At 57.8% G+C, this 23756-nt stretch overlaps 8 protein-coding genes across 8 annotated transcripts; 3 read left to right on the forward strand and 5 right to left on the reverse strand.

The window, feature by feature from the left end:
- Positions 1–266: 266 nt before the first annotated feature.
- Positions 267–3848, reverse strand: B0H18DRAFT_1156693 (cystathionine beta-lyase; the record flags this gene model as incomplete). Its single annotated transcript, XM_048035779.1, has 10 exons — positions 267–884; positions 925–1088; positions 1139–1252; positions 1309–1399; positions 1464–2140; positions 2199–2505; positions 2562–2697; positions 2750–2966; positions 3023–3513; positions 3623–3848. 10 exons carry the CDS (start codon positions 3846–3848, stop codon positions 524–526), a joined length of 2784 nt encoding a protein of 927 aa, XP_047894913.1. The 3' UTR covers positions 267–523.
- Positions 3849–4104: 256 nt separating this feature from the next.
- Positions 4105–4982, forward strand: B0H18DRAFT_245675 (uncharacterized protein). The gene is made up of 4 exons (XM_048037265.1): positions 4105–4152; positions 4209–4294; positions 4349–4549; positions 4600–4982. The coding sequence occupies exons 1-4, from the start codon at positions 4134–4136 to the stop codon at positions 4795–4797; spliced, it is 504 nt and encodes a 167-aa protein (XP_047894914.1). The 5' UTR covers positions 4105–4133; the 3' UTR covers positions 4798–4982.
- A 184-nt stretch (positions 4983–5166) lies between these two features.
- Positions 5167–6608, reverse strand: B0H18DRAFT_1084423 (homoserine O-acetyltransferase; the record flags this gene model as incomplete). The annotated part of the gene is made up of 3 exons (XM_048031788.1): positions 5167–6145; positions 6197–6370; positions 6424–6608. 3 exons carry the CDS (start codon positions 6606–6608, stop codon positions 5167–5169), a joined length of 1338 nt encoding a protein of 445 aa, XP_047894915.1.
- A 325-nt stretch (positions 6609–6933) lies between these two features.
- On the forward strand, positions 6934–8194 carry B0H18DRAFT_1000160 (uncharacterized protein). The gene is made up of 3 exons (XM_048028203.1): positions 6934–7309; positions 7366–7568; positions 7622–8194. The coding sequence occupies exons 1-3, from the start codon at positions 7279–7281 to the stop codon at positions 8039–8041; spliced, it is 654 nt and encodes a 217-aa protein (XP_047894916.1). The 5' UTR covers positions 6934–7278; the 3' UTR covers positions 8042–8194.
- Positions 8195–8517: 323 nt separating this feature from the next.
- On the reverse strand, positions 8518–13537 carry B0H18DRAFT_874624 (uncharacterized protein; the record flags this gene model as incomplete). Its single annotated transcript, XM_048040367.1, has 24 exons — positions 8518–8584; positions 8638–8806; positions 8861–8898; positions 8949–9019; positions 9069–9090; positions 9142–10136; positions 10186–10209; positions 10259–10357; positions 10410–10490; positions 10543–10726; positions 10780–10961; positions 11021–11054; positions 11111–11186; positions 11239–11275; positions 11329–11408; positions 11464–11848; positions 11898–11933; positions 11985–12023; positions 12074–12146; positions 12202–12281; positions 12334–12391; positions 12447–12524; positions 12650–12763; positions 12825–13537. The coding sequence occupies 24 exons, from the start codon at positions 13535–13537 to the stop codon at positions 8518–8520; spliced, it is 3735 nt and encodes a 1244-aa protein (XP_047894917.1).
- A 1581-nt stretch (positions 13538–15118) lies between these two features.
- Positions 15119–18433, reverse strand: B0H18DRAFT_1084426 (uncharacterized protein; the record flags this gene model as incomplete). Its single annotated transcript, XM_048031789.1, has 13 exons — positions 15119–15238; positions 15300–15443; positions 15492–15548; positions 15625–15696; positions 15753–15812; positions 15890–16669; positions 16729–16787; positions 16952–17052; positions 17079–17393; positions 17448–17682; positions 17735–17762; positions 17808–18175; positions 18364–18433. The coding sequence occupies 13 exons, from the start codon at positions 18431–18433 to the stop codon at positions 15119–15121; spliced, it is 2409 nt and encodes an 802-aa protein (XP_047894918.1).
- A 577-nt stretch (positions 18434–19010) lies between these two features.
- B0H18DRAFT_1117877 (uracil-DNA glycosylase-like protein) lies at positions 19011–20627 on the forward strand (the record flags this gene model as incomplete). The annotated part of the gene is made up of 8 exons (XM_048033669.1): positions 19011–19432; positions 19495–19616; positions 19682–19780; positions 19846–19898; positions 19959–20011; positions 20055–20340; positions 20415–20441; positions 20508–20627. 8 exons carry the CDS (start codon positions 19011–19013, stop codon positions 20625–20627), a joined length of 1182 nt encoding a protein of 393 aa, XP_047894919.1.
- Positions 20628–21622: 995 nt separating this feature from the next.
- Positions 21623–22732, reverse strand: B0H18DRAFT_1117878 (uncharacterized protein; the record flags this gene model as incomplete). The annotated part of the gene is made up of 2 exons (XM_048033670.1): positions 21623–22567; positions 22631–22732. 2 exons carry the CDS (start codon positions 22730–22732, stop codon positions 21623–21625), a joined length of 1047 nt encoding a protein of 348 aa, XP_047894920.1.
- Positions 22733–23756: the final 1024 nt, after the last annotated feature.

Raw genomic sequence — 23756 nt, forward strand, 5'->3', positions numbered from 1 at the left:
TTGGAGAACCATTGCTATTCTGCCGACCGATCAGTTGCTCCGCTTCGATTGCACAATCATCAAACGACAACACAACGAACAACACAACGAACGCATCAGCACAGTGATTTGTCATATCCGACATAAACTCTACACGCGGCGTCGGAGACTTTGAACAATTAGATCCCTCGTGTCTTCCAGCAGCTGTCTGCTGCGCGAACACCTCCGGAAGAGGTGGCCCCGCTTTATCGACGATGCCGTTTCAAAGGCGACCCGGAGGGAATACGGCTGGAGTACCCGCATTGCAAGCATTCGTGTCAGATTAACTCTGATATAGCCGTCTTCTAGCTCCAGAAGACAGTACATTGGAGCTTCGGGAGCACCTCACGTCTTCCCTGGGCAGGAAGTCCATGAACGCAATCATCTCCTATGAAGGGCATGCGGAAACCGCGTGCGTCGACCGCAGACCGAACTATATTGGTCTGTCTGAGAATCACAATCAACAAGTACAACGCACAGTGTTATCCAAACAGAACCGTACAACTCATAAATACAGCATCCGGCCAATGTAATGCTTTTGCCAACACGCATGGCGCGCATTCAACGTGTCCTCCCAGCTACACGTACATCCAACGACCAAGGTCCTCTGCCCACCCTGACAGAGAGCCAGCGTCGACGCCCCGGAAGTTCTCCTTAAGGGACTTGCGCACAGAAGGCACAGCATGTGAATCGTCCTCGAAAGGAGTCTCGGGGGCGTGGCCAGACCAGCCTCGTCGTACTCCTTGTTGTATGGCGAGAGGATGCCGAGGCCAGACCCGCCGACGGACGTCGTGTAGGTCCTGAAGCTAGCGTCCTCAAGCGCGGAGACCAAGGCCTGCAGGGCTGTGTCGCTGAAATCTGTAGGGCTTCTGTGAGCTTCATTCATTATTGTCAGCGGGATGCGACTTGCCGTCTGGGACAAGCGTGACCGCGCATCCACCACCGCCGGCACCGGTGAGCTTCGTGCTCAGGCCAAACTGGTTGGCGGCAGTAGTCGACCGAATGAGCTCAAGCGACGGGTGCGATACGCCCAGTGACACCAAGTGGGCATGGTTTTCATTGATCAATGCCTACAAAGAGGTCACTTAACTGTTTCACCCAAGGGGAGTAAATGTCGTACCGAGAGTGCGTCAAGCAAAGACGATCGAGGTAGCTCAGGATCAGCCAGAGCTCGACGTGCCTCATCGCTGATAGCTTGGATGGCATCCATGATCTTGTTGATGACCTCGGGCTCCTGATGATAAAAACACCTGTAAGTCATACCATCTCCGGGCGATTAAGGGCACTCACCTCCGCCTTCTTCAAGGCGACGCCCGCCACAAGCTTCTTCGTATCACGCGGGACCCTCGAGTCAACAAGCAGGAAGCGCAGCGACTTGAAGCTGACGACAAGCACAGAGAACAAGGGTCAGCACCTCCTTCGCCTCTAATTCATGCACCACTCACCCTTGAATCTGCTCCATCCCGCTCTTCTTCCCGAACCCAGGACGTGTATACGCCAACGCCCCACCAAACACAGCCACCGAGTTGTCGACGCCGCTTGGGTTCCCGTGCAGCACCTTCTCAGCGACGAACGCCCAGCGGTTCACCTCCTCAGCGGTGTCTGGCGGTATAGCACGACGACCCTGATGCGACATGTGCAGGTGTCCCGGGTCGTCCGCGCCCGCAGGACGCGTGGGAGCGGGGAGGGGCGGGATCTTGATACGCTGGTGCAGGAGCAATAGCGCCGTAGCAATGCACGCAGAGTATGACGCAGATGACCCAAGACCCGCGCCGACAGGGAGGGTCGAGCGCACAGCGAAATTGAACGACGGCCTCTCACCGCCATGCGCCATCATCATATACAGGTACAAGAATGCGATCCCAGCTGCGTGCGCGCCTTTCGGTATGTCTGACGGCGCTGGGAGCGCACGGGCAATGATGGCATCCACGAGCTTCTGATCGAGCAAGTCCGTATGATGCTCTCCTGGTAGCACCGGCGTGACGGCGTCCCAGGGGAGGTCGTCCAGGTCCCACTCGTGGACGTAATCGCCGATGTCCGTCATCTGAAGCGACAGCTTGTTATCGTGTCGGGGCGACGTCACGCCGTAGCAGCGGAGATCCACCGACGCTGCGATCGCCGTCTGCGGGTGGGCATCCGAATCAGTCGGGGCTAGCAAAGTGCGAGAGTGGCTGACGTACGACTCCATGCACGACCGCGTGCTCGCCGAAAAGGATGACTTTGCCCGGGGCGCTGACGAACCACTCCCGGTCTTCCCTGGGCCTGTTCGTGAGCGACTGGTTGAAGGCAAGCTTCTCGACGGCGCGGCTGATGGGGTTCGGCAGGCGGACATACTCATCCGCGGCATACGTGATGGCGCCGGCTCCCATAAGAGCGTGCTGCAAGTCGTCCAAGAGATCCGCAGGGTCCTCGATTCCAACGCATAGGCGAATCAGGTCCTCAGGAAGACCGCGAGCGGCGCGCGTAGCAGGGTCGATGGACGCATGCCTTGTGACGAGCAGTGAGACCGGGGATTTCGCAATGCACATAACGAAGGGACTCACGACATAACGCAGGGCATGCTGATGAGGCTGTTGACGCAGCCGAAGCTAACACTGATCCCCCACAGACGAGTAGCACCGACAATGCGCTCGCTGAGCTCCTTGTCACCGGTCTCAAAGGAGAGCACGGCGCCGTACCCTATTGAATGGCGTGAGTTGGAATGACTAACAGACCGACTGAACACACGCACCATCAGCGATGCGCTCGTGGATTTCCCTGCCAGGGTGGTTTGGTAGACCAGGATAGTGCGTGACGAAGCCAAGGCGGGAGAGAAGCTGGGCGACGAGCATAGCGGTCGACTGCTGACGGTCCATTCTGATAGCAAGTGTTTTGACACCCCGCAGGAGCAGGAAGGAGTCGAAGGGCGTAAGAGCATTCCCAACCGAGTTGATCATGAACGCAATTTGCTGTAGTGCCCATGTAAGTAGACAGAACCAATAGCACGAAGAATGTGTGTACATACCTTGCCGAGGTCGTCTCGGTTGCAGGTAATGATCCCAGCCATGAGATCATGATGTCCGCTAAGGTACTTGGTCGCACTGTCATAGACGATGTCCGCACCGTGCTCGAGCGGACGCTGGAGGTACGGGCTCATCATCGTGTTGTCCACCACGATGACCGCATCCTGGCACTTCTCTTTCACCATAGCGCTGATCCGCGCAATGTCCACAATCTTCAGTAGTGGGTTCGTAGGTGTCTCCAGCAGTACCATAGCGACCTTGGGGGTGAGGTGAGGCACAAGGGTGGTGGGGTCGGTCGTGTCGACATGGTGCACTGTGATGCCCATGTGCGTGCGCAGGTAGGTGAGGAGACGGTGCGTGCCGCCGTAGATGTCATCTCCGGCGATGAGCTCATCCCCGGGCTTGAGAATGCGGGTGATGATGTCAAGACAGGCCATGCCGGAGGAAACAGCGAAAGCATGTTCAGCTGAGGAGATCTTGGCAATGTGGTGTTCTATGGGGGTGCAGTTAGAGGGGTATAATCAGACATCGCACAAGCAGCAGACGCGAGAGAACAGCGCAGTTCACACTCTCGCGTACAACACAAGGTGCATTCCACTCACCCAAATGAGTCCTAGTGGGGTTCCCACTCCGGGTATAGTCATACTGTCCACCTACACCCTTGAAGGTCGCCGTCTGGTAGATGGGTACACTGGAGCTCCCATGCTGGTCCTTATGGTCCGCGTTGGGGGTCTCCACCGTCGCACACAGCGTCGAGAATCTATAGGGCTGCCTCGCGCGGGGCAGTGACGGCGACTCCGGCTCAGGCGTCGGGAGGTCCTCAGGCATCCTGAGCTTGTGCGGCGTTCCGTCTGCAGACATAGTGGACGGACAAACAGTCGTGCAGCGGAGAAGGGAGACAGTGACGATAAGGCAAAGGCGGTGGGATGACTCGTTTTAATGCTTCCCGCTGTGAGATGGTGTCGGGTGAGCAAAGTGGTTTTAGCGGGGCAGTCGAGCCACTCTGCAATACATGCCCATCCCGATCACGTGTGACGTCGATCGCGCAATCGCGCGTCCTCAACGCGCTCCCATGATCGCGCTCTCCCTCCACCGCGTCTACGCCTGACCGCCATGGCTCCGCGAAGACAACGTGAGTACTCTCTCAGGTCTCGTGTATCTCATATGCTCAACTACGGTGGCAGACAGCACAACGCCAGACACAGGTAGCTGCGTCGTACCTCGACCCAGAGGTCATCGCAAAGCGCACGAAGCGCCATCTCGACGAGCTCGAGGTACGTGCCAGAGTGTCTCCTCTTCCTACACCTATTCAACGCTTGTGACTCCAGAAATCAAACTATGCGGAACAGTCTGCCGGCCTTGAAGATGACGACGACGCCCCGGGCGGCCGCTCCGTGAAGGGCAAGGCGCGCCAATTCGTCATCTCCGACAAACGCGAGTGGCCGGGTATGCCCAAAAAGAAGTCGAGCCACAACGTCCGCACGGCCGTGCTCTACAAGAAGAATCTGGAGAAGCTCATCGACGAGTCCGTGAGTGTTCATCCAAGCGACCCCCTAAGCCATGGTTCACGGTGACTCAGGGCATCGCGAATTACCCGCCCGAGGTGCCCACATATCTCAGTGCTGCAGCACCTCCGCCACGGGAACCTCCACGCCTGATTTGTTCGGTTTGTGGGTATTGGGGCAAGTACAAGTGCAGGAAGTGCGCAATGCCCTACTGTGACCTCAACTGCGAGGGCGTGCACAACGAGACACGCTGCGAACGCCGGGTCATGTAGGTCTGGCGACGGCAGCATATGCCTTGTCGCACAGTCGAGAGTTCCCCCCGTTGCAAGCTGCGGGATGGACTGTTGCAGGGTTCACATGACGATATCTCGAGGTGATGAGAAATCCCGGACGCCCACTCTGCGCGTTCACCAAGCAGCTGCCACCATTCAAGAGGTGGCTTGTCTATTGCGGCCGTAGCTCTCGCTTTTCTGTGATACAGCGCAGTATCACTTAATGAGTGTGCATTGAAGAGACGAGAGGATTACTTTGCTAATCAGGAACGAAGGTGGAAAACAAGCGCTGTGTAATATCTAGCCATGTTGAAGACGTGATAGATAACCTCGTTTATACGACAGTTGGGTAGTCGTTCCATATACTTCCTACCACCTGGCAATGTCTGCCTCTGCTTCCCCGAACAAACTAGTCTTTTTGATATCAAACCCTTCTTCGGGCTCCTCTGCGACCTCCACCTCGTAGTAGTCCGGGAACTCCCTCTTCAAGAACCGCATGATATTTTCGTTGATGAGCTCGAACTCCAATAGGAATCCATCATGTCCCTCCGGCGACGAGATGATCACACACTCCGCACCAGGAATATGCTTCGCGATCTCACGCTGCTCGCTGGGCATGAACAGCCCGTCCGTCTGGATGCCAATGACCAGAGCGCGGGGCGGGAGCGTTGCGAGGACGCGCGCGAGCGCGGCGTGCTCGTCCTCGCCGGGGAGAAGCCGGTCCCGAGAGACGTCGTGGGTGTCCATCTTGCGCGTGATGTGGATGTAGCAGTTCGCGTCGAAGCGCGAGATGAACTTGTCTCCCTGGTACCGGAGGTAGCTCTGGGCGCTGAAGATCGGCTTCGCCTGCACGGGCGCGGGCGAGAGCGGGCGGGAGGCCTGGGGCGTGCCTGGGGCAGACGGCGTTGACCGCTTACGCTGCCCGTCGTTGTGCGCAGCGAGCGCGTCGTCGGCCTCGCGGGGCGCAGGCGAGAGCGGGGGCGTGGGTACGCCGTCCGCGGGCGGCGGGAGCTTCTGGGGCTTGCGGCCGAAGCGGTGCTCGAAGGAGTCGCGCGAGCGGTAGGTGAGGAGCGCGGCCATGCGCGCTGCCGCGAGCCCGGACGCGGGCTGCGCGGTGTAGTAGCCGTCCTCGTAGTTCGGGTCGCTGTAGATGCTCTGGCGCTGCGCCTCGCCCCAACTGATGCACCAGGCGGAGTGCCGCGCGGAGGTGGCGATGGGGATGATGTGCCGGACGTAGCCCGGTGGCGTGCAGAGAGGCCATTCGAGGATGGCCATCCCACCCATGGAACCGCCTATGGCGACTGCGACGGAGCTGACGCCGAGGTGATCAAGGACGAGCTTGTTCAGTCTGCGAGGGCTGCGTTAGGAGTGGGGTGAACGAGAGCGAGAATTGACGCGCCTGACGTCGTCCCGAATGCTCGTCCCGGGGAACTCGGGGCCATACCGCTTGCCCGTGTCAGGATTAATAGTGACAGGAGACGCAGAGCCGTAAGGCGAGCCCAAGACATTAAAACAGCATATGAAGAAGCGCCGCGGGTCAAAGGCCTTGCCACGCCCCATGAGCGGACCCCACCTATGTAGAGCTTGTCAGTGTCAATTGGAAGTGGCATAAACTTCCTTGCGCACCAGTCCTCGACATCTGCACTACCAGTGAATGCATGACAGATGATCATGACATTGTCCTTGGTCGCGTTCAAGTTCCCCCACGTCTTGTACGCCACCGGGACCTCTTTTAGCACGCATCCCGACTCGAGCGTGAAGGAGGGCACAGTGTATATGCTCTGGTCGATGAGACCCGCGAAAGAAGCCATCCTAGAACGGTCAAGTTTCTTCGCTGTGCGCGCTCGTCGACGTTCGATGGTTGTCCGAGTAACTCGGAGTAGTAAGAGTAGTTGTTTAGTGGTGCTTTGCGAGACGGGATGCTATACGAGCTTGGTCTGATCTCTACCGTCCAATGGCCTATGGCTCATATTACGGAAGGGCTGGGAACAGTGCGCGAGCAGCGAGTCTGAGACTCTGGGGAGGAGAGAGGTGAGTGACGACGCGCGCGATGGAGTCACTTCGATGGGAAATCTGTGAATTTGACGACCAGCCCATTCGCGGGCCGCCGAAGCCCGATCACAGTCAAATTCAATGTTGCCCTTCGCCTCCCGCATCCACCTCGGCACGGGTTCTGTCCTCGCCATCGCCCTCTCGGTGCTCTTCGTCTCTCGCAGGCTCTTGCGACGCGCGAGTCGCGCGAAGAAGGTCAGGAGAGAGGATGAGCGGGTCGTCATTCTGGGAGCGTCGAGCGGCATCGGACGCGCCCTAGCACACGAGTATGCACGCAAAGGCGCGCGAGTGTGCGTTACCGCTCGCAGGCACGATGAACTGAAGAAGGTCGTCGACGAGTGCAAGGCACTGCAGCACACTGCAGACGTCGCTGATCAAAAAGATGCAACAGTACTCAGCGTTGCTGCGGACTTCACAAACGTGGACGACATGGTCCACTTGCGGGACGTGTTAGAGCATGGTACGCCTTACCGTCGCATCCGTCAGTGCGGTATCGATACTATGGTGATGCATCAGATTGGAGCGGGCTTGACACGCTAGTTGTCTGCGCGGGCGTGAGCGCACTTCGACCGTTGATGGAGGTTGCCGGTCTCGAGCGAGACGGGCGGTCATTCACGCCCTCCCAAGCGACAATGGAAGGCATCAAACACACAGTAGACGTCGCAAGCAAGGCTGTGAACGTCAACTACATTGGACCACTTGTGTCTGCAGTCACACTGGTACGTCACCCTGCAGCTCCCCATACTCACTAAGATTCATAGCGCGTCTGCAGCTCCCTCTCCTCCAGCGTAGCTCACCCTCACCCTCCGTCCTCCTGTTGTCCTCTCTCGCTGCCCTCGTCCCCGCTCCCACACGCGCCCTCTACGGCTCCTCCAAAGCCGCCTCCCTCATGCTCTACCAATCCCTCGCCATCGAGCACCCGGCCGTCACCTTCACCTTCGCCATCCCCGCCACCGTCCGCGGCGACTTCCGCGCGTCCGCCGTTGATGGCGGATCTGTGCGTGAGGCGAATCCCAACACACATGGTGCGAGGCCGGAGGATGTTGCACGGAGGTGCGTACAGGCTGTGGACGCGGGGGAGAAGTTTGTGTGGATACCATATATGTTCAGCAAGCTCGGGCAGCTCTTATATTGGGTCTTCCCGGGCTTCGTAGAGGGAATGGCGAGTAAGAAGTACAACTTCGCTGCATGATCGTATGTAATATATAGGATGCATGGCCACAGAATCCACTGGGTGCATACTGCCTACACACGGATTTGCCCTCCCTTACAACAAGATAACCTCGCGAGATGCGGTGCCATACGATTGTGCACTGTCTGGGATGGCACGGACCACCAACTGCATGAAATGAAGACGGCGATCACATCTATTGCAATGGTGCTTCGGCATCAAGAATCCGTATTGTATCATAATATGTGGCTAGAACGAGGGCTAAGTGGCTACAGTGGTGTGAGGATGCAAAGGACAAGAGCATGGGGCGACATCATTACGAGGAGCAAGCAGCGATAGAAGATATGCTGTACATAGTGTGCGTAGCAGTGGTGTCATGAGACAAAAACAAGGGGGTATGCCCGAGAATACTATATAGGATGAGCAATGCGACAGGGATGGATACCGATGTGACGGTGTACGTCTTCGCCAATAGACATTCGAGTAGGATAGGGCCTTCACGAGACGATGCCTAGCTTCTGGAACATGGTGTCCAAAGTTTTGAATGCAACTGGCTTGACCATACTGGGGCAAACTCTCTCAGTGACACACGCGCCAAGTCAGATAAGACTACCCACTAGCCATCCACGCCAGCCTCAAAGGCGCGTCGTTTGTCTTCCAGAGACGACATGCCAGTAAGCGCCAGAATCCGGGCTGCAGGTAGCTTCTGGTCAGAACCTTCTGATGACGGGTTAGCAAGCTTTCGCGTAGTCTCGATCGATCGCATCTGTATAGTAGCGCTAACGCCTGAATAGAGATCTGTCAGGAAGTAAGTTCACCGGAGAAACATATTGGACCCACCATCAAGCACCGGCATAGACAAATCTACTAAAACCACGCTAGATGCATCGTCAGATCGCGTACGGGAAAAGCGGTCAAATGTCCTTACTCAAAATGACCGTCGGTCTCGAATATACGAACACCTTCCAGCCCGTCAACGGCCTCGCGAAATTCATGGCCCTATCCCGTTTTCAGCCTTATGTCAGAGCCCCTCAAGCATAGTTCTCACCTTGTTCCTGAGCCATTTTATTCTGTTGGAAATGGTCAGTGTCGTTTAGTGTGGACACTATCTCCACACTCACAGCAAGTTTCGCAATATGCTGTTGTCTTCGATAACTAAGACGCGCAAGGCACTTCGGACGCCAAGTGAACCAATAGACGATTTAAGCAGCGTTCCACTTGTACCGATGTTGACCGTGGGGCTAGCCGAATTTGGCGAGGATGGTGCCGAGTCCGGAGGTTCAGGCTCAATGCCGTCCATGTCTTCTGGAGGGGTCGTCATATGCGACCAACTAGCTCCTGGATGAGCCGTCGCGGCGCGCAGGCCTAGAGTTGGCCGTGCCTTCTTGTGCACTTGCATAGTGGTCTCCTCTGAGAAGCGGCGAGGTAGCGTAGAGTAGACACCCTCGTCCGAGAGCGCAGCTGGACTGACTGGCTGAGGCGATTCTGGCCGGCCGTGCAGCGCGGAGTTCTTCTTGGTACCTTGACCGAACGTCAACACATGCAAGCACAGCTTCAGCGCAGCATGTAGTCGAACGGGGCCGACAGGCTTGTACACAATCCTGCAGAAGCCTCCGATGCGCTCGTACTCGCCAACCATGTTCATCAAACGGGGATCACCCCGCAGCGAGGAGAGAATAATGAATGGCCGGGATCCGTCCTTGTTCTCGATAGCTTGCGTAATCGGCTCGAGGACCTCGTTCACAATGACGAGTTGACCAGGTTGATCGTCTTCAGCGATGTCGAGGCCCCACCGCGAAGACAGATATGACGTGGTGACGGTGCGTAAGAGTTGCACCCCGCGATGCGGGTCTGAGAACCCGAGAAGGGAAATCAGAGGACGATTGAGGGACTCGTACACCTTGATCAAATCTTCATCGGCTGCTCGAGCGTGAGCATCCTCGAGCACCTCGGCGGCAAAGGTGATCTTAATCTCGGTACCAACGCCCTCGGCACTCCAGACATCTACCTTCCCGTCAACGCTCTTCGAACGAACAATGCTGTTGACAATTGCAAGACCCAATCCTGTGCCTGTCTGCAGAGGATTCTCTTGAGAGAATGGGTGGAACAGTTGGTTCTGGGTCATAGTCAGTAAGTTTCTATATGCGAACACAGGCCAGGTATACCTTCAAGAAATTTTGGCTGATCCCCTGGGAAAAGTGTCAGACGGGTGGGATATGTACACGGTGCTAAACTCACCTTCCCGGTGTCTATGACGGAGAGCTCTACCATGACTTTGTTCTTCGCATTATCGTCGCCTGTTGGAAGCTGACGAAGCATGACATGTACATAGCCATCCTGCAGATAGTATGCATCGGCACCTCACAAGCTCCACGGACACCACACTTACAGTCGTAAACTTCAGACTATTCCCGAAAACGTTCATCAAGATCCGACGAATGCCACCCTTCTCACAGAGAAAGGTCCAACCCTGGAAGCGAGCATGTGAACATCGGCCGGATAGAACATGACAAGACTCTCACAGTTTTACTATGCCCAATGTCGAGAACGGTCTCGACATGACGCGGACGCGGGTCCGCAAGCGCACTTGAGCGGTCCGCCTTGGGAGGTGAGTACACGCTGCCAATTTCAGACGTGAACATTCTCGCTCGATGCCCAATCCAGCATCCCTCCGTAGCCTCCTCGACCAATTGCATCAAATTGACTCTGCGCTATAAGTCAGGGTCGGCACCAAAAGTGATTGTGACAAGACGACATACCGGCTGTGATGAATGGTGTGTTCTACGCCTCCGGCTTTCGAGTTGCCGCTCAGCTTCGTGAAGTCTAACACATGGTTCACGGTCTCGACCAAGGACGTCCCACACGCCTGAACCGTCTGTAGGAAGGACGCCTGGCTGTGATCCAGTGGCGTGTCCGACAGCAACTCCGCAGACGCCAGGATCTGGGTCAGAAACGAAGTGAGCACGGCGACCTTTAGGCGCTGAAGAGCTGGCTACATACACCGTGCAACGGGGTTCGCAGCTCATGCGATATGCTGTAAGTCGAAGCTCAAAAAACGGAGCGCTCTCAAACAGGCGATGAAGAACGTACTTGGAAATGAAGAGGCTCTTAGCTTTGTCGGCAAGAATCATCCTGCGCTTCAACACTGCCGAAAGGATGATGACACCTGATACGAAATGTCAGTGAACAAGCGGCGTCGCTTCACGCAAGGAACCTACCTATCGCACGAAGGTATGACAACTCATGACCCTCAAGCTACGCCGTGAGTCAGCAAATGCTGTCAAAGCCTCGAACATAGTTCCACTTACGAAAGGTGTCGTGCGTTCACCAGTGCTGTACGCGCAGAGCAACGCGAACGGCTGCTTGTCGATGTTGAAGATAGGGACGACTGTCACAAGATCAGATCTCGCCAATTGACAACGTATAACCGTGCTAAGACATACCAAGTGCATACTGTATACGCTGCGGCAAGAATGGCCTAAGTGTTGTCGGTACGATGCCTTCGCAAACCTTGCCATCTGGGTTTTTTGTGAAGAATTCTTGCAGCCGCGAGTACTCCTCTTTGCTGAGCGACTTGCTGACCGTAGCACTGCCCGCGATCCGATCTGCGTTGTGTACTGTCACGGCCATGGCACTCTCCGCGCCCACGGTCTCGACGACGTCGACATGGGACACGTCTAGCACAACCGCGCCTTCCACGTCGAGCGTCCGCTTCACGAGCCGTGCAGCACGCAGGTAGACCTGCTCCATGGATGTACCCACAAAGACGCCCTTCTCGCTCTCGACTTCCTTGTCAAGATCGAGGCAATCTCGCGTGAACTGCTCCATCTACACGTGATGTCAGTAGCAGCATCACACATCGCCCAGGGACACCTACAGAATTTTGGATGCGATCGCGAATGCGAAGCTGGATCTACAGAAGCCTGTCAGATATACCACAAAATATCCATCAGAAACCCCGTACCTTATCTTTCCACAACTCCAACTCCCTCATGGCAACTTGCTGTCAAGAAGTCAGTCACGAAGTGACTATCCTGATAACTCAACACTGACCGCGAACTCCTTGAGCGTGTGCCTTTGCCGAGGGCTAAACTCACGTCGTGGAGTGTCATCGATGATCGACAGCCTTCTCGAGTGATCAGAGCCATGTTGAGAGTCGCAAGGAGTATCCTCAGACTTACGTGCCAATGTTGTACCCTTCGTGCGTGCGCAGTGGACACGCAGCGTAAAAGCGAATGTGAGGGTCTCCGATGACGAGGGGCTGCAAAAACTGGTGTGAAGACCGGCGACATAGTCAAAAGACAAGATCCCACATTTTTGGCGAATCTCCAGTCTTCCGACGCGTCAAGGACCACAGTGGGTTCGTCATCCCTTACACATCACCGCATCGTCAATTTCACAGCTAGCAACAGGAATGGTGACTTACCTTTGCAGGATCGTATGTGCGTCAAAGCATATCGTCCTCGACATGTTCTGTACGCCCAGTCCCGCTGACACAACAGCACTGAGTCAATCACGCCCGTCAACCAAACGACTATTTGCGAATATCACTTACACTCTGATTTAAAGAACCTAGAACAGTGCCCGTCAGACGTCTGATCAAACAATGCCCTAATGGCAGAGACTTACTCCTCTGTTCCGTCCACCAACGAGATCGTGACGATCTTCGTATTGAACACAAGTTTGACGAGGTGCACGATCCGGTCGAAGTTGAGGTCCCTTCCCGTGCCCCAGATATTGAACCTGCGTTCAGCGGCACGCGTCAAAACGGCACGAGCCGCGAAGCATACGAAGCAATACGTACTTGTAGAGCGCTCTGCGTCGTTCGAGCTCATCAGGGGGGTTAGGCGGTGCGAGGTAGCCCAACTCCGAATACATCTGCTCCTCCTTCGCCGCCCTCCCCGTTGAGCCACTCACATAGCTCTCCGACGCCGGCCGCGCCGAACGTATACGCCGCTCGTACAGTGATTGCGTTGGCAGTGGCGCAGAAGTCTGACGCGTGAGACATATCCTCCTGGGAAGTGCAGGGACCGTCTGCGGGTCGACGTCGAATGGGGGCGCGGAGACCTGGCGTTCCGGGTGGTGATCCAGAATGATGTTGGTAGGGAAGGGAGGCTCGCCTGCCTGAATGAGCGTCTCGACTCGCGTCGGCTCAACAGGCCCGAAGTAGTCTTCATCGGGCTCCTGCGTGTTGTATTTGACGGGGGCCGTAGCAGGCGGTACTGACGCGCCTATGATTGGGATTGGTGGGTGTGTGTCGGGCTGCTGAGCCGCAAAATCTGGCTCTGTGCGCTCGCTTTCCGGCTGAGAGTCGACGGCGCCCTCACTTGGCTCTGGCGGGCTTTGCTCGATCGTCGGTAGACGCCCATCCTCTACGTCCTGAGTACCCTGCCAAAAGCTACTGAGACGCGACTTGCGCAGCGTGCCGGGAGAGTAGAGGGGCTGGTTGGCCGGCAGCGTGAGGTACGTGCTGTCTGAAGGATGTGACCCCGGGATGGTAGCCGTTACGCCGCGCATAGGATCGGTCAGTTCGTGTTCTGGCGAAGGAAGTGCCAGGGGTGCCACAGAGACACCCGCTCCCGCCCATCGCATTGCAGCCGCCGTCGTAGCCGCGTCCGTTATTGGAATTGTAGCATCTCGTGAGCTGTCGCTAGCTGCAGACGGGGAATAGGACGACCCCGCGACAGAGGGACGCAGGTCTGTGAAAGAGCTCCGGAGTCGATGCGAGAAAGCCCCCAGGTTGAACGGAACGTTCAGCCTTTTCGGCTTCGATATGGCACTGCGCTGGACAGCAGGTGCAGACTGGGAGACGGGGAATGTATCTGGGGGACTGTCAGCGCCTGACATACCACCGGCGTCAAGATCAACACCGTTTTGGGTGGTAACATCGCTGGAAGAGCCAAGAGACTGAAGACCCAGAGGAAATGATTGGCCTTCGAGCGGGTCGTGGTCCGGCGAATCACAGATCTCCTCAATTGGTCGATCGAGTATGGATGCGGCAGACTCCGACCGTACCGCTCTTGAGTGCGTCGGTGCGTTCAAGCACGACCGCGGCGCGTTCGGAGTTCTGAGAGGATCCCAACGACCCATCGCATAGGCACTGACGAACGTCGCCCAGTCATAGTCGCCCTCTTGGTCGCGTTTCTCGTGCGTGGATTGAGTCGTGGAAAGCTGATCCTCGGCTGGCGAAGGATCAAAAGGGGATTGCAACATGTCGACTGGACGCCTCAGCTAGGGTGCAAGACACGCCGAAGCAGCGCATACCACTCACCTGAATAAGCAAGACGCGACGCTTCTTCTCGGAGGCCCTCCACTGCTGCATGTGCGCGCCGGTTCATCTCGAGGATGCGCACGTCGTCGGCTATGTCAGACTTACGGGGTTCCGGCTCCGCCACGCACTCCTCGCCATCGGACGCAGGTGTGACTGCAGTAGTAGATAAGTCCGTAGTAGACGGGGATGCGGAGGAAGGTAATAGCATGCCTCGCTCCTCCGCAGAGGAGGCAGTCGAAGGTCTGCGCAGTGGGCGTTTCCTGCCCGGCAAAGCGATGTTCGGGATTGGGCGCAGAACGGCGTACGGCGTCGGCGACGAGGAAAGCGACAAAGATATGTCGTTGAGGGAAATATTGGAACCAGAAGCAGCGGAGAGGATGTCGGTGTTCCGCTGTGCTTCAGGAGATGATCCATCAGCCCCACGCTCAAAAAAGGACAGTGGGGAGGACAGCTGGAGCAGAACACCGCGTGGAGGAGATCGCTGTGCAGGCTGAGGGGGATGGAGGACAGATGGAGGAGACGAGCGACATTGGACGCCCTGGACGACTGGAGCGGGTGGTCGCTGCAGAGGAGTGGAGGCGTGTCTGGGCGCTGCACGCAGGCGCCTACGAGACTAGATCGCCCGATTTGGCAACTGTCCTCTTCTCCAGCAACCCTCGGACAGTCGACGTCATCCCAATCTCCGATCGCTCAATTTTGCGCTCCGCGACGATGTAGAAACGCCAGGCACCAGGTGAAGCGGAGGTGAAGTACGGGCGGTCCGCGTCCAGCCACTCCGAGCCAGTTCCAGGGCGAGGTACCGTACATACAACAGATGTACATTTTGTCTACACGTCCGCAAATACAAGCATGCTCCACATATACAGGGGCAGCAGCACATTGTCGTTCTGCACCGAGAACGCCTCCAGAGCAGAAGATAGCCCAGCGACCACCGAGTAGCGCAGTATCTGCACGCCCAGCCCCTGGATTAGTGTATGCTCCGTCCGAGAGCACCAGCAATGCACGTACCGAAAAGTGCTCCGAAAGCCCGCACAGGCGCAGCATCCACGCGCACGCAACGATGGAAACCACGAATGCAGCACTCCCCTCCAATGTTTTCGGGCTCGTGGCCAGCCAGCGATGCCGCCCCAGCCGTTTGCCGGCGATCGAAGCCTGACTATACTCAGAATGGTATCTTTCGTTTGCGTGGAACATGCCTACCAGAGCATCGCCCACTCCAAGCACCAACGTACCAGTATACTGGAGCATCGAGACGGCCTTGAGCCCCACAGCGTCGCATCAATGTCCCGGTCGGTATATACCACTAAATGCGAACTTACCCTTCGAACCACACCGTGCCCGCACACCCGATCAGGAGGTAAAAGTGGCTGAGAATGGCCGTGCCACTGTCCTTCTGGTCGAGGAACTCGTTCATGAAGAGATGTACCGACGCACCGAACGGATACAGCGCAAATAGCGTACGTACTCCGCAAAGACGAACAGCGCAAAGGCCGCGCTGAACGCCAAGTGTGTGAATGCTGGCTAAGTCAGTCGACCATTAGCTGAATCGCTCGTGAGCATGCGGAGCTGCATAGCTCCTCATGAAAATGGACGCTCACATCGATCGCTATGCCTGGTAGAAACATCGCCACAGCCAGTGCATGGAAGAACTTGCGCCGCGCGTTCACGCTCAACGTCGGTACGTGTTTGTCCGCTGCGTCAAGCCAATCCGCAACATTCGACATATTCGCCCCATTCGGCAATCCCGACAGGTTCGACAAGTTCGGGAGGTTCGAAAAGCTCAAGCCCAGCGGACCCGCTGACTCCGGCGGTGGCGTCGGTGGCGCACTGGGGTCGCTAAACTCTACAGCGCCGCCTTCACGTTGGCCCGCGTTCATCCCGCGGACCCCGCCGTCGAAGCTACCGTGGTGATTCAGCACGAACTCTCCCGCGGCGTTGACGACGTTTCTGTGGCGATACCGTCTTGACCGCGCGAGCTGCCTACTCCACCCCGCTACACTGATACTTCCCAAAGCCGCCCAGTACGCCAGGAGAGCCGGCCGGCTCCACTTCGTCTTGCCTTCGAGAATCCAGAAGAGCGCCCAGAGCCACGGGTCTCGGCTGCCCAGAAGCCAGCGGGTCCAGAGGCCAATGAGGCCACCCACGATCAACACCGCGCCTGCATAGAAGCCGAGCGCGAGTAGCCTGCGGTGCTTCTGCTTTTGCTCGGGGTAGCGAAGTCGGCGGACGGGCTGCTGGGCGATGTGGCGCGAGAGGTAGAGTAGTGGGGAGAGCAGAACGCCGACGAGAAGCGAGCCGGGAATGAGGGCTATTTGGTAGATGAGAAGTGGGGTGGGAAGACGGTAGGTCTTGATAAATGACGTGGTAATGGGCGAGATCTTGGTGAAGGTCAGCACGTGTAAACCGGTGTTAGCGAGGACAGTATCACAGCACGTACACGGGCGATAGTGAGGCTCAACGCTTCCATTAAGAGCACGGTGGCGCCAAAACACACCACTGCAAGTTCGCCGAGGGTGAAGCCGTGATGGCCATGCGGATGGCAACATATAGCGAGAATTGGAAGAACATAGCGCATACCAAAATCTCGTAGTAGTTGATGTCTAACAAGGTTGTCACCCTCGTACCTCGCTCGAGCCAAAGGAGGAAATCCCGCTACGCACTTTGCCATATTCCCAGTCTCATCTCGGACAGGGCGATTCGCACACACAACACCCATAGACTCACGGACACCGTGAACAGAATGGAGAGATATGTCCTTCGACTCTCCTTACGCGGAACAGAGCTCACTTCGCCCTCGGAACCTTCAGCTTGCGGCGATGGCGGCGTTCTGTCATCCAGGATGCGATCACATGGACGATAATGATGGTCGAGCACACCGTCGCCATGTCTACCAGGTTTCTCCGAGACAGGACGAGTGCCTGCAGCGCCGTGAGAGGATGATTGGACCCGTCCAGAACCTTGGGCTGTTCGATGATCCAGCTCTGCGGGAGCGGATCCAACGGCGGGGTTGCGGCAGCAGCCTTCTCGGAGAGATACAGCAAGGCTGCGGACATCAGCGGTCCCGTCAACAGGCCAAATAACATGCCGTCGTCTGCAGAGTCCCTGGATACCCGAGCTTGAGCCAAAATGCAGCATGGAAGACAGCGGTCGCATTACCTATAGTTTTTCGGCACCGTCATCCACACGAAGCCGAAGTAGCTTCCCCTCGACGCCGCATTTGGAATAAGGTTCGAAGTGCGTCTGTTGTCACGGACAACAAGGCCAGGCGATGCAGGCGTGTCCTGGGGATTAGTCTGTTTTGTGGTCGTCTCATCACTTGGCGGTAATTTGTTCCAATAGATGCGAGTGACGCAGAAATAAATCATAGATGCAATGATGAGAAGTGCAAGCTCTGCGGAGCAACGGTTAGGTTGTGACCGCTGCATACGTGGAACGATTGTTACCTATTGAGATCCACATCTCTGGCGACAACTTGTCTCGTGCATTCCACAGATCTGGAGGCAAGCGTTCACGCACACATCCCCGCATTTTGGTGGCGCAGTATCCAAGAGAGCAGATCAGCAAGGAGGTTTCGAACGTTTGCCGTAAGTCAAGGGTAAGCTTCCAACTGGTCGACGAAAACGGAGGTCGGAATGTAGCGTGAACAAAGCTCGGCAAGAGATGGCGTATCTCAAACTGAGCGATCTTCTGACGACTGAAGATGGAGGACGGGCTGTTCCCTGGCATTGACATCTGGTTAGAGAACGAGAACCCATTTTGGTCGGCATTAACTGCAGGTGATCGTGAACGAGTGAATGGTCTCCGTTGAAGCATTGCCGGACTGCTCTGCCTTGCACTTCCTGGACCAGCCGAAGCAGGGGCTTGCTGCGGGGTACCGGGACGGGCTGTCTGTACAGCAAGGCCTTTCACATTCTTCCCAGTACTGCCGATCGCGTGCTGCACGTCTGGTCTCCCTCGGGACTGCCGGAGGCCTTCGTCGGTGTCGTCGGAATCGTCGTCCGTGCTGGTGCCAGATTCGGAGCTGAGGCAGGTAAGTTGTTCCGGTGATTACGAGTCGAAAGAGAGAACACACCCGGAGGACCCTGCCTGGTAGCTCGTGCTCCACCCCTGCTGCTGCTGAGGCTTCTGCTGCACGGCGACATTGCCGGAGCCCAGCCTGCGAACCTGCGGACGACGAGAAGCCTCGGCGCGGCCAGAAGCGTGTCTGGCAGCGGGAGGAGAGGGAGATGATGGTGACCGAGGCAGCTTGGCAATGGTAGAGGGGGACGTTGCGGTCAGTGCATGGAGCGAACAGCGCTCGGTGGCTGCGACTCGGAGTCGTCGAACGCACTCGCGGCCAATGCCCGGGCCCAATGCCGATCGAGTCCGCCCACGTGGTCGATTTAACCTTCCAGCCAACCAGAGCCCTCGAGATTGACGGACCGTCGGACCCAAATCGAGCGGCCCCATTTCATCGTTCACTCTGCCCGCTACTTACGCTGACCACGACCGCTACCAGGCGAGTGACCCGCGCAATGCACTCTCGAGCACCTCGGCGCCCTCTGGCACACGCCTTCTGGCCTGAGCGCCGTCGAAGCGCGTGGACCACGTGCTCAGCGCGATCGGGGCTTTTGTTCGGGCGCTCGACGCGTCGCGTTGATGTTCACCACGACGCGCTTGACTTCCACCTTCCCGGCATCTTCACGCGTTTTCTCCACTGCTTCGCGTCCGTGCCTTACCATGTCAGCCAAGGAGCGTGTTGTGTACCTTGAAGACCTCGATGGTTCTGCTGAAACGAAGGAAGACGCAACAAATGCTGTGCAAGACGCCGCCCGGGAGGGCAAGTCCGCCGGCGCCACATCCGCGCTCATAGTCGAAACCAATGTTGCTGTCGCCGAGCAAAAGACGTCCTCGTCGACCGCGGTAAAGCGACAGAGGACACTCGTGGACATGTTTTCCGGCGGCGCGTCTGCTAACGCGCCTGCAGCCAAAAAGATCAAGGTCACCAGGACAGCGAGCAGTATAGCGTCGACCGCGTCTACTTTGAGCTCGCAGCCGTCCCTGAACTCCATTCCCTTCTCCATGTCGGAATTTCAGGCCGCTTTGTCAGACGAGGAGCGTAAGCTACTCGCCCTCGAGTGTGAGACCCTTGGCAAGAGTTGGTGAGTTGGCCACTGTCAGTCAAATGTTGCTCCGCTCATGGCGGAACTGATGTGCCTGGCAGGTTCAAGATGCTCAAAGATGAGATTCGGAAGCCTTATTTCCTAAAATTAAAGCAGTTTCTGTACGACGCGGGCGTCCACGGTGCGAAGGACAGCGCCCCAAACCTCAAAATCTATCCCTCGCGTGAGTCACAGCGTCAACGGTCACTTCGATATCCGACTCTCAACGGAGGTTACATAAACGCACAGCGAAGAATATCTACTCTTGGTCCAATCTTACTCCCCTTGGCCGAGTGAAGGTCGTCATCATCGGCCAGGATCCCTATCACGGTCCCGGGCAAGCCCACGGTAAGCATAAGCATATCAAGGCCTCCGACATCTTCCGTCTGATAGAAGTGCCCGACTCGTGCCAGGGCTGTGCTTCTCCGTCCCTCCAGGCGTGGCCGTGCCTCCGTCTTTGCGTAATGTAAGCATTCATCTCCACCGGGAAGACCATGCACGCCCATTGACCGCACCCGGTGGACAGATTTACGCAGAAATCAAGGCGGAGCACCCGCAGTTCGAGCCCCCCAAGCACGGGTAAGCACACTCACCCACTGCCTGACTCATCGCGCCGCCACAGGCGCGCGGTCCGTCTTCCCACTTACACGCCGCTCCACAGAAACCTGACGGCATGGGCCGAAAACGGCGTCCTTCTGCTGAACACATGCCTCACCGTCAAGGCAGGCGACGCTGGTTCCCACTCCGGGAAGGGCTGGGAAGAGTTCACCGACAGGGTGGTCGACGTCGTTGACAGATACGGCGGCGCCAATCTCGCGAACCCGAACGGCGCAGGAGGGCGCGGCCGGGGCATCGTCTTCCTCGCCTGGGGAGCCTGGGCCGCGAAACGCGTCGCGAAACTGGACAAGGTAGGCCCCATTCAGTCTGCGGTTCCCGCCCTTCACCGCATCCCGCGCGCCTGACCCGTGCGTCCCTCCGCCAGAAAAAGCATCTCATCCTGAAGAGCGCGGTGAGTGGCGTGTTCCTTTGGAGTGGTCCGGAAGGTCTCACATAAGCACTGTCTTCTCATTGGCAGCATCCGTCCCCGCTGAGCGCGAGCAGAGGCTTCCTTGGTAACGGGCACTTCAAGCAGGCGAATGAATGGCTAGAACAGAAGTACGGTCCAGACGGCTGCGTGGACTGGTGCAAGCTTTGACACCAAGCGCGCACTATTCATTGTCGGACCTACGAACACACATCGTAAGCCGACCTCGCTCCCATCTTGCCTGGACGGGCGTTGATGAATGACGAGAAGCGTGATGCCCGCCCCCGTCTTGGGAGGCCCATCGGCGCGAGTGTCATATGTGCCATATGTACCCTTTGACGGCCGGACATACGGCGGGCTCTTGCTTCATATTTAGCTACTCACCTCGCGGCGTCGGCGCTGCCCGTGCGCCGCCCCCACTTGCGCCTGACGGGGATAGCGCCTCGGGCGGATGCGCCGACGGAGTTGATACCATCCCTGCGGGCTGGGAGCTCGGTGCACGGCATCAACCGCGGGTGGACCCTGTATGCCCACAATGGTCAATACTATTCCCGGATACATTACACTAGCAACCCAGTAAATGCAGACTGTGTATATACAACCTCGTAACTCGCATCATTACGCAAGACACGCCCCGAGAGACAGCGCGCTCAGCGCGCCACGGACTCACATGCGTCGAGCGTTGCTGGAGACTGATCAATGCAGAAGGGCCGGCTCCGGATGGCGCGTGCGCAGAGCGCAAGCAGTGCCTGCTGTACAGTTTGCGTGCATTGCGCGAGACACCCCCCGAGACGTACCCGATCAAGCCCGCACTCGACGGGGGCGCTTCGGCGATGCGCACGCCGCTGCAGACATCGATCCGCAGTTTGGTGGGACGCGAGGCGGGTCTGTCATCACGTTCAGGCTCTGTCAGCGGTGGCGAAGGCAACGTAGACGCGCCGCACCTTGATAGCATTATTACGACGGGGCTTGCCCGGACATGTGGTAGATTCTAAGTAGACAGATGCTAGTACACGTATATGCAGGAGAGCGGATGGAAAGCGGCTGCACGAACGAGAGCGTTCGGTTAGAGTAGCGATACAGTAATATGCTTTTGTGATGCGGAAGTCCTGGAGAGAGGTGCGACGATATAGATCCAAAAATATAACCTGAAGATGCAATTAATTCTAGCGCAGCCTGTCGAGTTTCCGCTCGTCGCCGTACTCGTAGCCCGGGTGTAGCGGCGGTGGCGCGCCACCCGCCCCAGAGAGCTGGTTGGGGGACGGCAGGCGGTTTGGCAGATTGGGCGGCTGCGGGGCGCGCATCTGAGGAATGGAGCCAAGCTGGATGTTCGACCGATATCCCTGCGGCTCGGTCGCTGACCGACGGTGAGCGTATGGTGAATGAATGTGCTGGCCTCCTCCAGATGGCATCGAGGGCGAAACAGCAGAGACCGGAGAGGAATGCGCATGAAGCTGACCGGCATGCGTGGGAAATGAAGGCTGTTGATACGTGAAAGGGCGGCGCTCGTCCCGCAAGAGAAAGCCCGAACCGGTGATCCCAGAGTAAGGGTCGGAGGCCATTGATCTCTCTGGAGAGTATTGATAGCTCGTAAGAGGGACGTACGATTCGTCCAGCGACTGGCGCGATGTAGAAGATGCATACGCGGAGGAATGCGAAGTGGATGGGCCGGGTACGGGCGGGATTGTGTAACTGTTGGAAGTGGAAGAGGGACCAGGTTCTGGCTGGTCCTTGCCCATGTACGCAGAGCTGTCCCATGGTGAGGAGTCCATCCCCGACATGGGGCCGGCCTGCCCGAGCGAGGGATTGAAGGCGGTCGGGGACAAGGAGTGTGTCCGGGTCGACGCGGACGACGGAGAGTCGTGTCGACTGACGGGCATGGAGGGAAGTGAGTTGGTCGGCGATACCTGCGGGAGGAACTGTATTGGTGGCAGCGTCGAAGAGCCGGGCTGGGAGGCGGTGTTTGACTGCTGCGGTTGCGACAGAGACTTGGGCCTATCCTTGCCGGTGGGGCCCTTGCCGAGTGGCATGCGGTTCGCGGGCGGAAGATTGAGCGCAGCACGCAGATTGTTGTTCTCTTCCTCGAGCTCCGTCACTCTGCTCTCCAAAGCCTGCAGGGCGGAATACGGCGGGCATTAGCAGACATGCGAGAGTATCGGATATGTCGGGCGCACCTCGAGATGTGCTGCGCGGCGGGCGCGGAAGGCTCTCTGGACGTCTCGTGCACGATTGGGAGGGAGGTTGTCATTCCGCTTGCGGCCCCGTTTGGAGGACATTCAGTGAGGGCGGACGGTCGAGCGAGGCGGGTGGCTGGAGGAACGAGAGCGAGCGGGGAAGGGGATGGGGAGAGGATGCATGTGACAGATATAGAGGCGCTAGCAGGGCTTTGAGGGAGCTTGGGTTTGGCGCGTCGATCAGCATGCGGCGCGGGAGGCCAGAGGGGCCTGACCGAGACAGGTAGGCGCGGCCACGTCGCCAGGAGGATGGCCCGGCTCTCCCAGCAGATGTGTTTCGTCTCACTCGCCGACGACAGTCGCCGTCTCGCGAGCCCGTCGCCACCACGAGGGCCCGCCACCCGCCCCCGACCCAGCGCCCCCACCCCGCCCGCTCGCCGCCCACAGCCCCCCGTCGCGTCGCCCCCCCGCCCGCGTCCAGACCAGTGCGCGCACTTCGAGACCGGCCGCCATGTGACGCACCCTCCGTTTAGGTCACCCACATCGGCCTCATCGCCTTGCCGGCGGCTTATTTGGCGCCTGTACGTTAGCTTCCCGCTGCTTCCGGCTCCCAGCCCACGGGCCAGGGTCTTCCCTCTCTCCATCCCTCGACGCCCAGCGCTGCGCGGTAAGTACACACCCATCACAGCCCAGCAGCCCCCGTCTTCCGGTGGCGCTCGCACTCTTCATCCCCGCTACAACACGTCCAGGAAGCCCCCTCGCCATGTGCGACATATTCGGAATGATTCGAAACCCAGGCACCCTCAATCGCTCAACAACCCGTTACCGCATCGTCAGTGTCACCGATCCGGCGTGACGCCAATGCCATATCCGGCAATTTCCCGTCACGTGCACACCAATCAATTATCGTCCAAGATCCTCCGGTGGCTGCTCGTTCGCCTAATTCTCAGATCCGGCTTTCGCGTAGGGCGATTGCAGAAGCAACTCTTGATCACGATATCTTCTCCCGGGCTGCAGCAACGGCTGCAGCTACTGGAAAGGTAACGACATGTACCGAGTACTTGTCCGCAGCAAACGGTCCAGACAACGGGGTCCGGGCCAAGAATGGCCTGGCCAAGCCGATAGT

This window comes from Fomitopsis serialis (assembly GCF_022376445.1).
Source record: "Fomitopsis serialis strain Sig1Antser10 chromosome Unknown B0H18scaffold_23, whole genome shotgun sequence".
NCBI classification, from domain to species: domain Eukaryota; kingdom Fungi; phylum Basidiomycota; class Agaricomycetes; order Polyporales; family Fomitopsidaceae; genus Fomitopsis; species Fomitopsis serialis.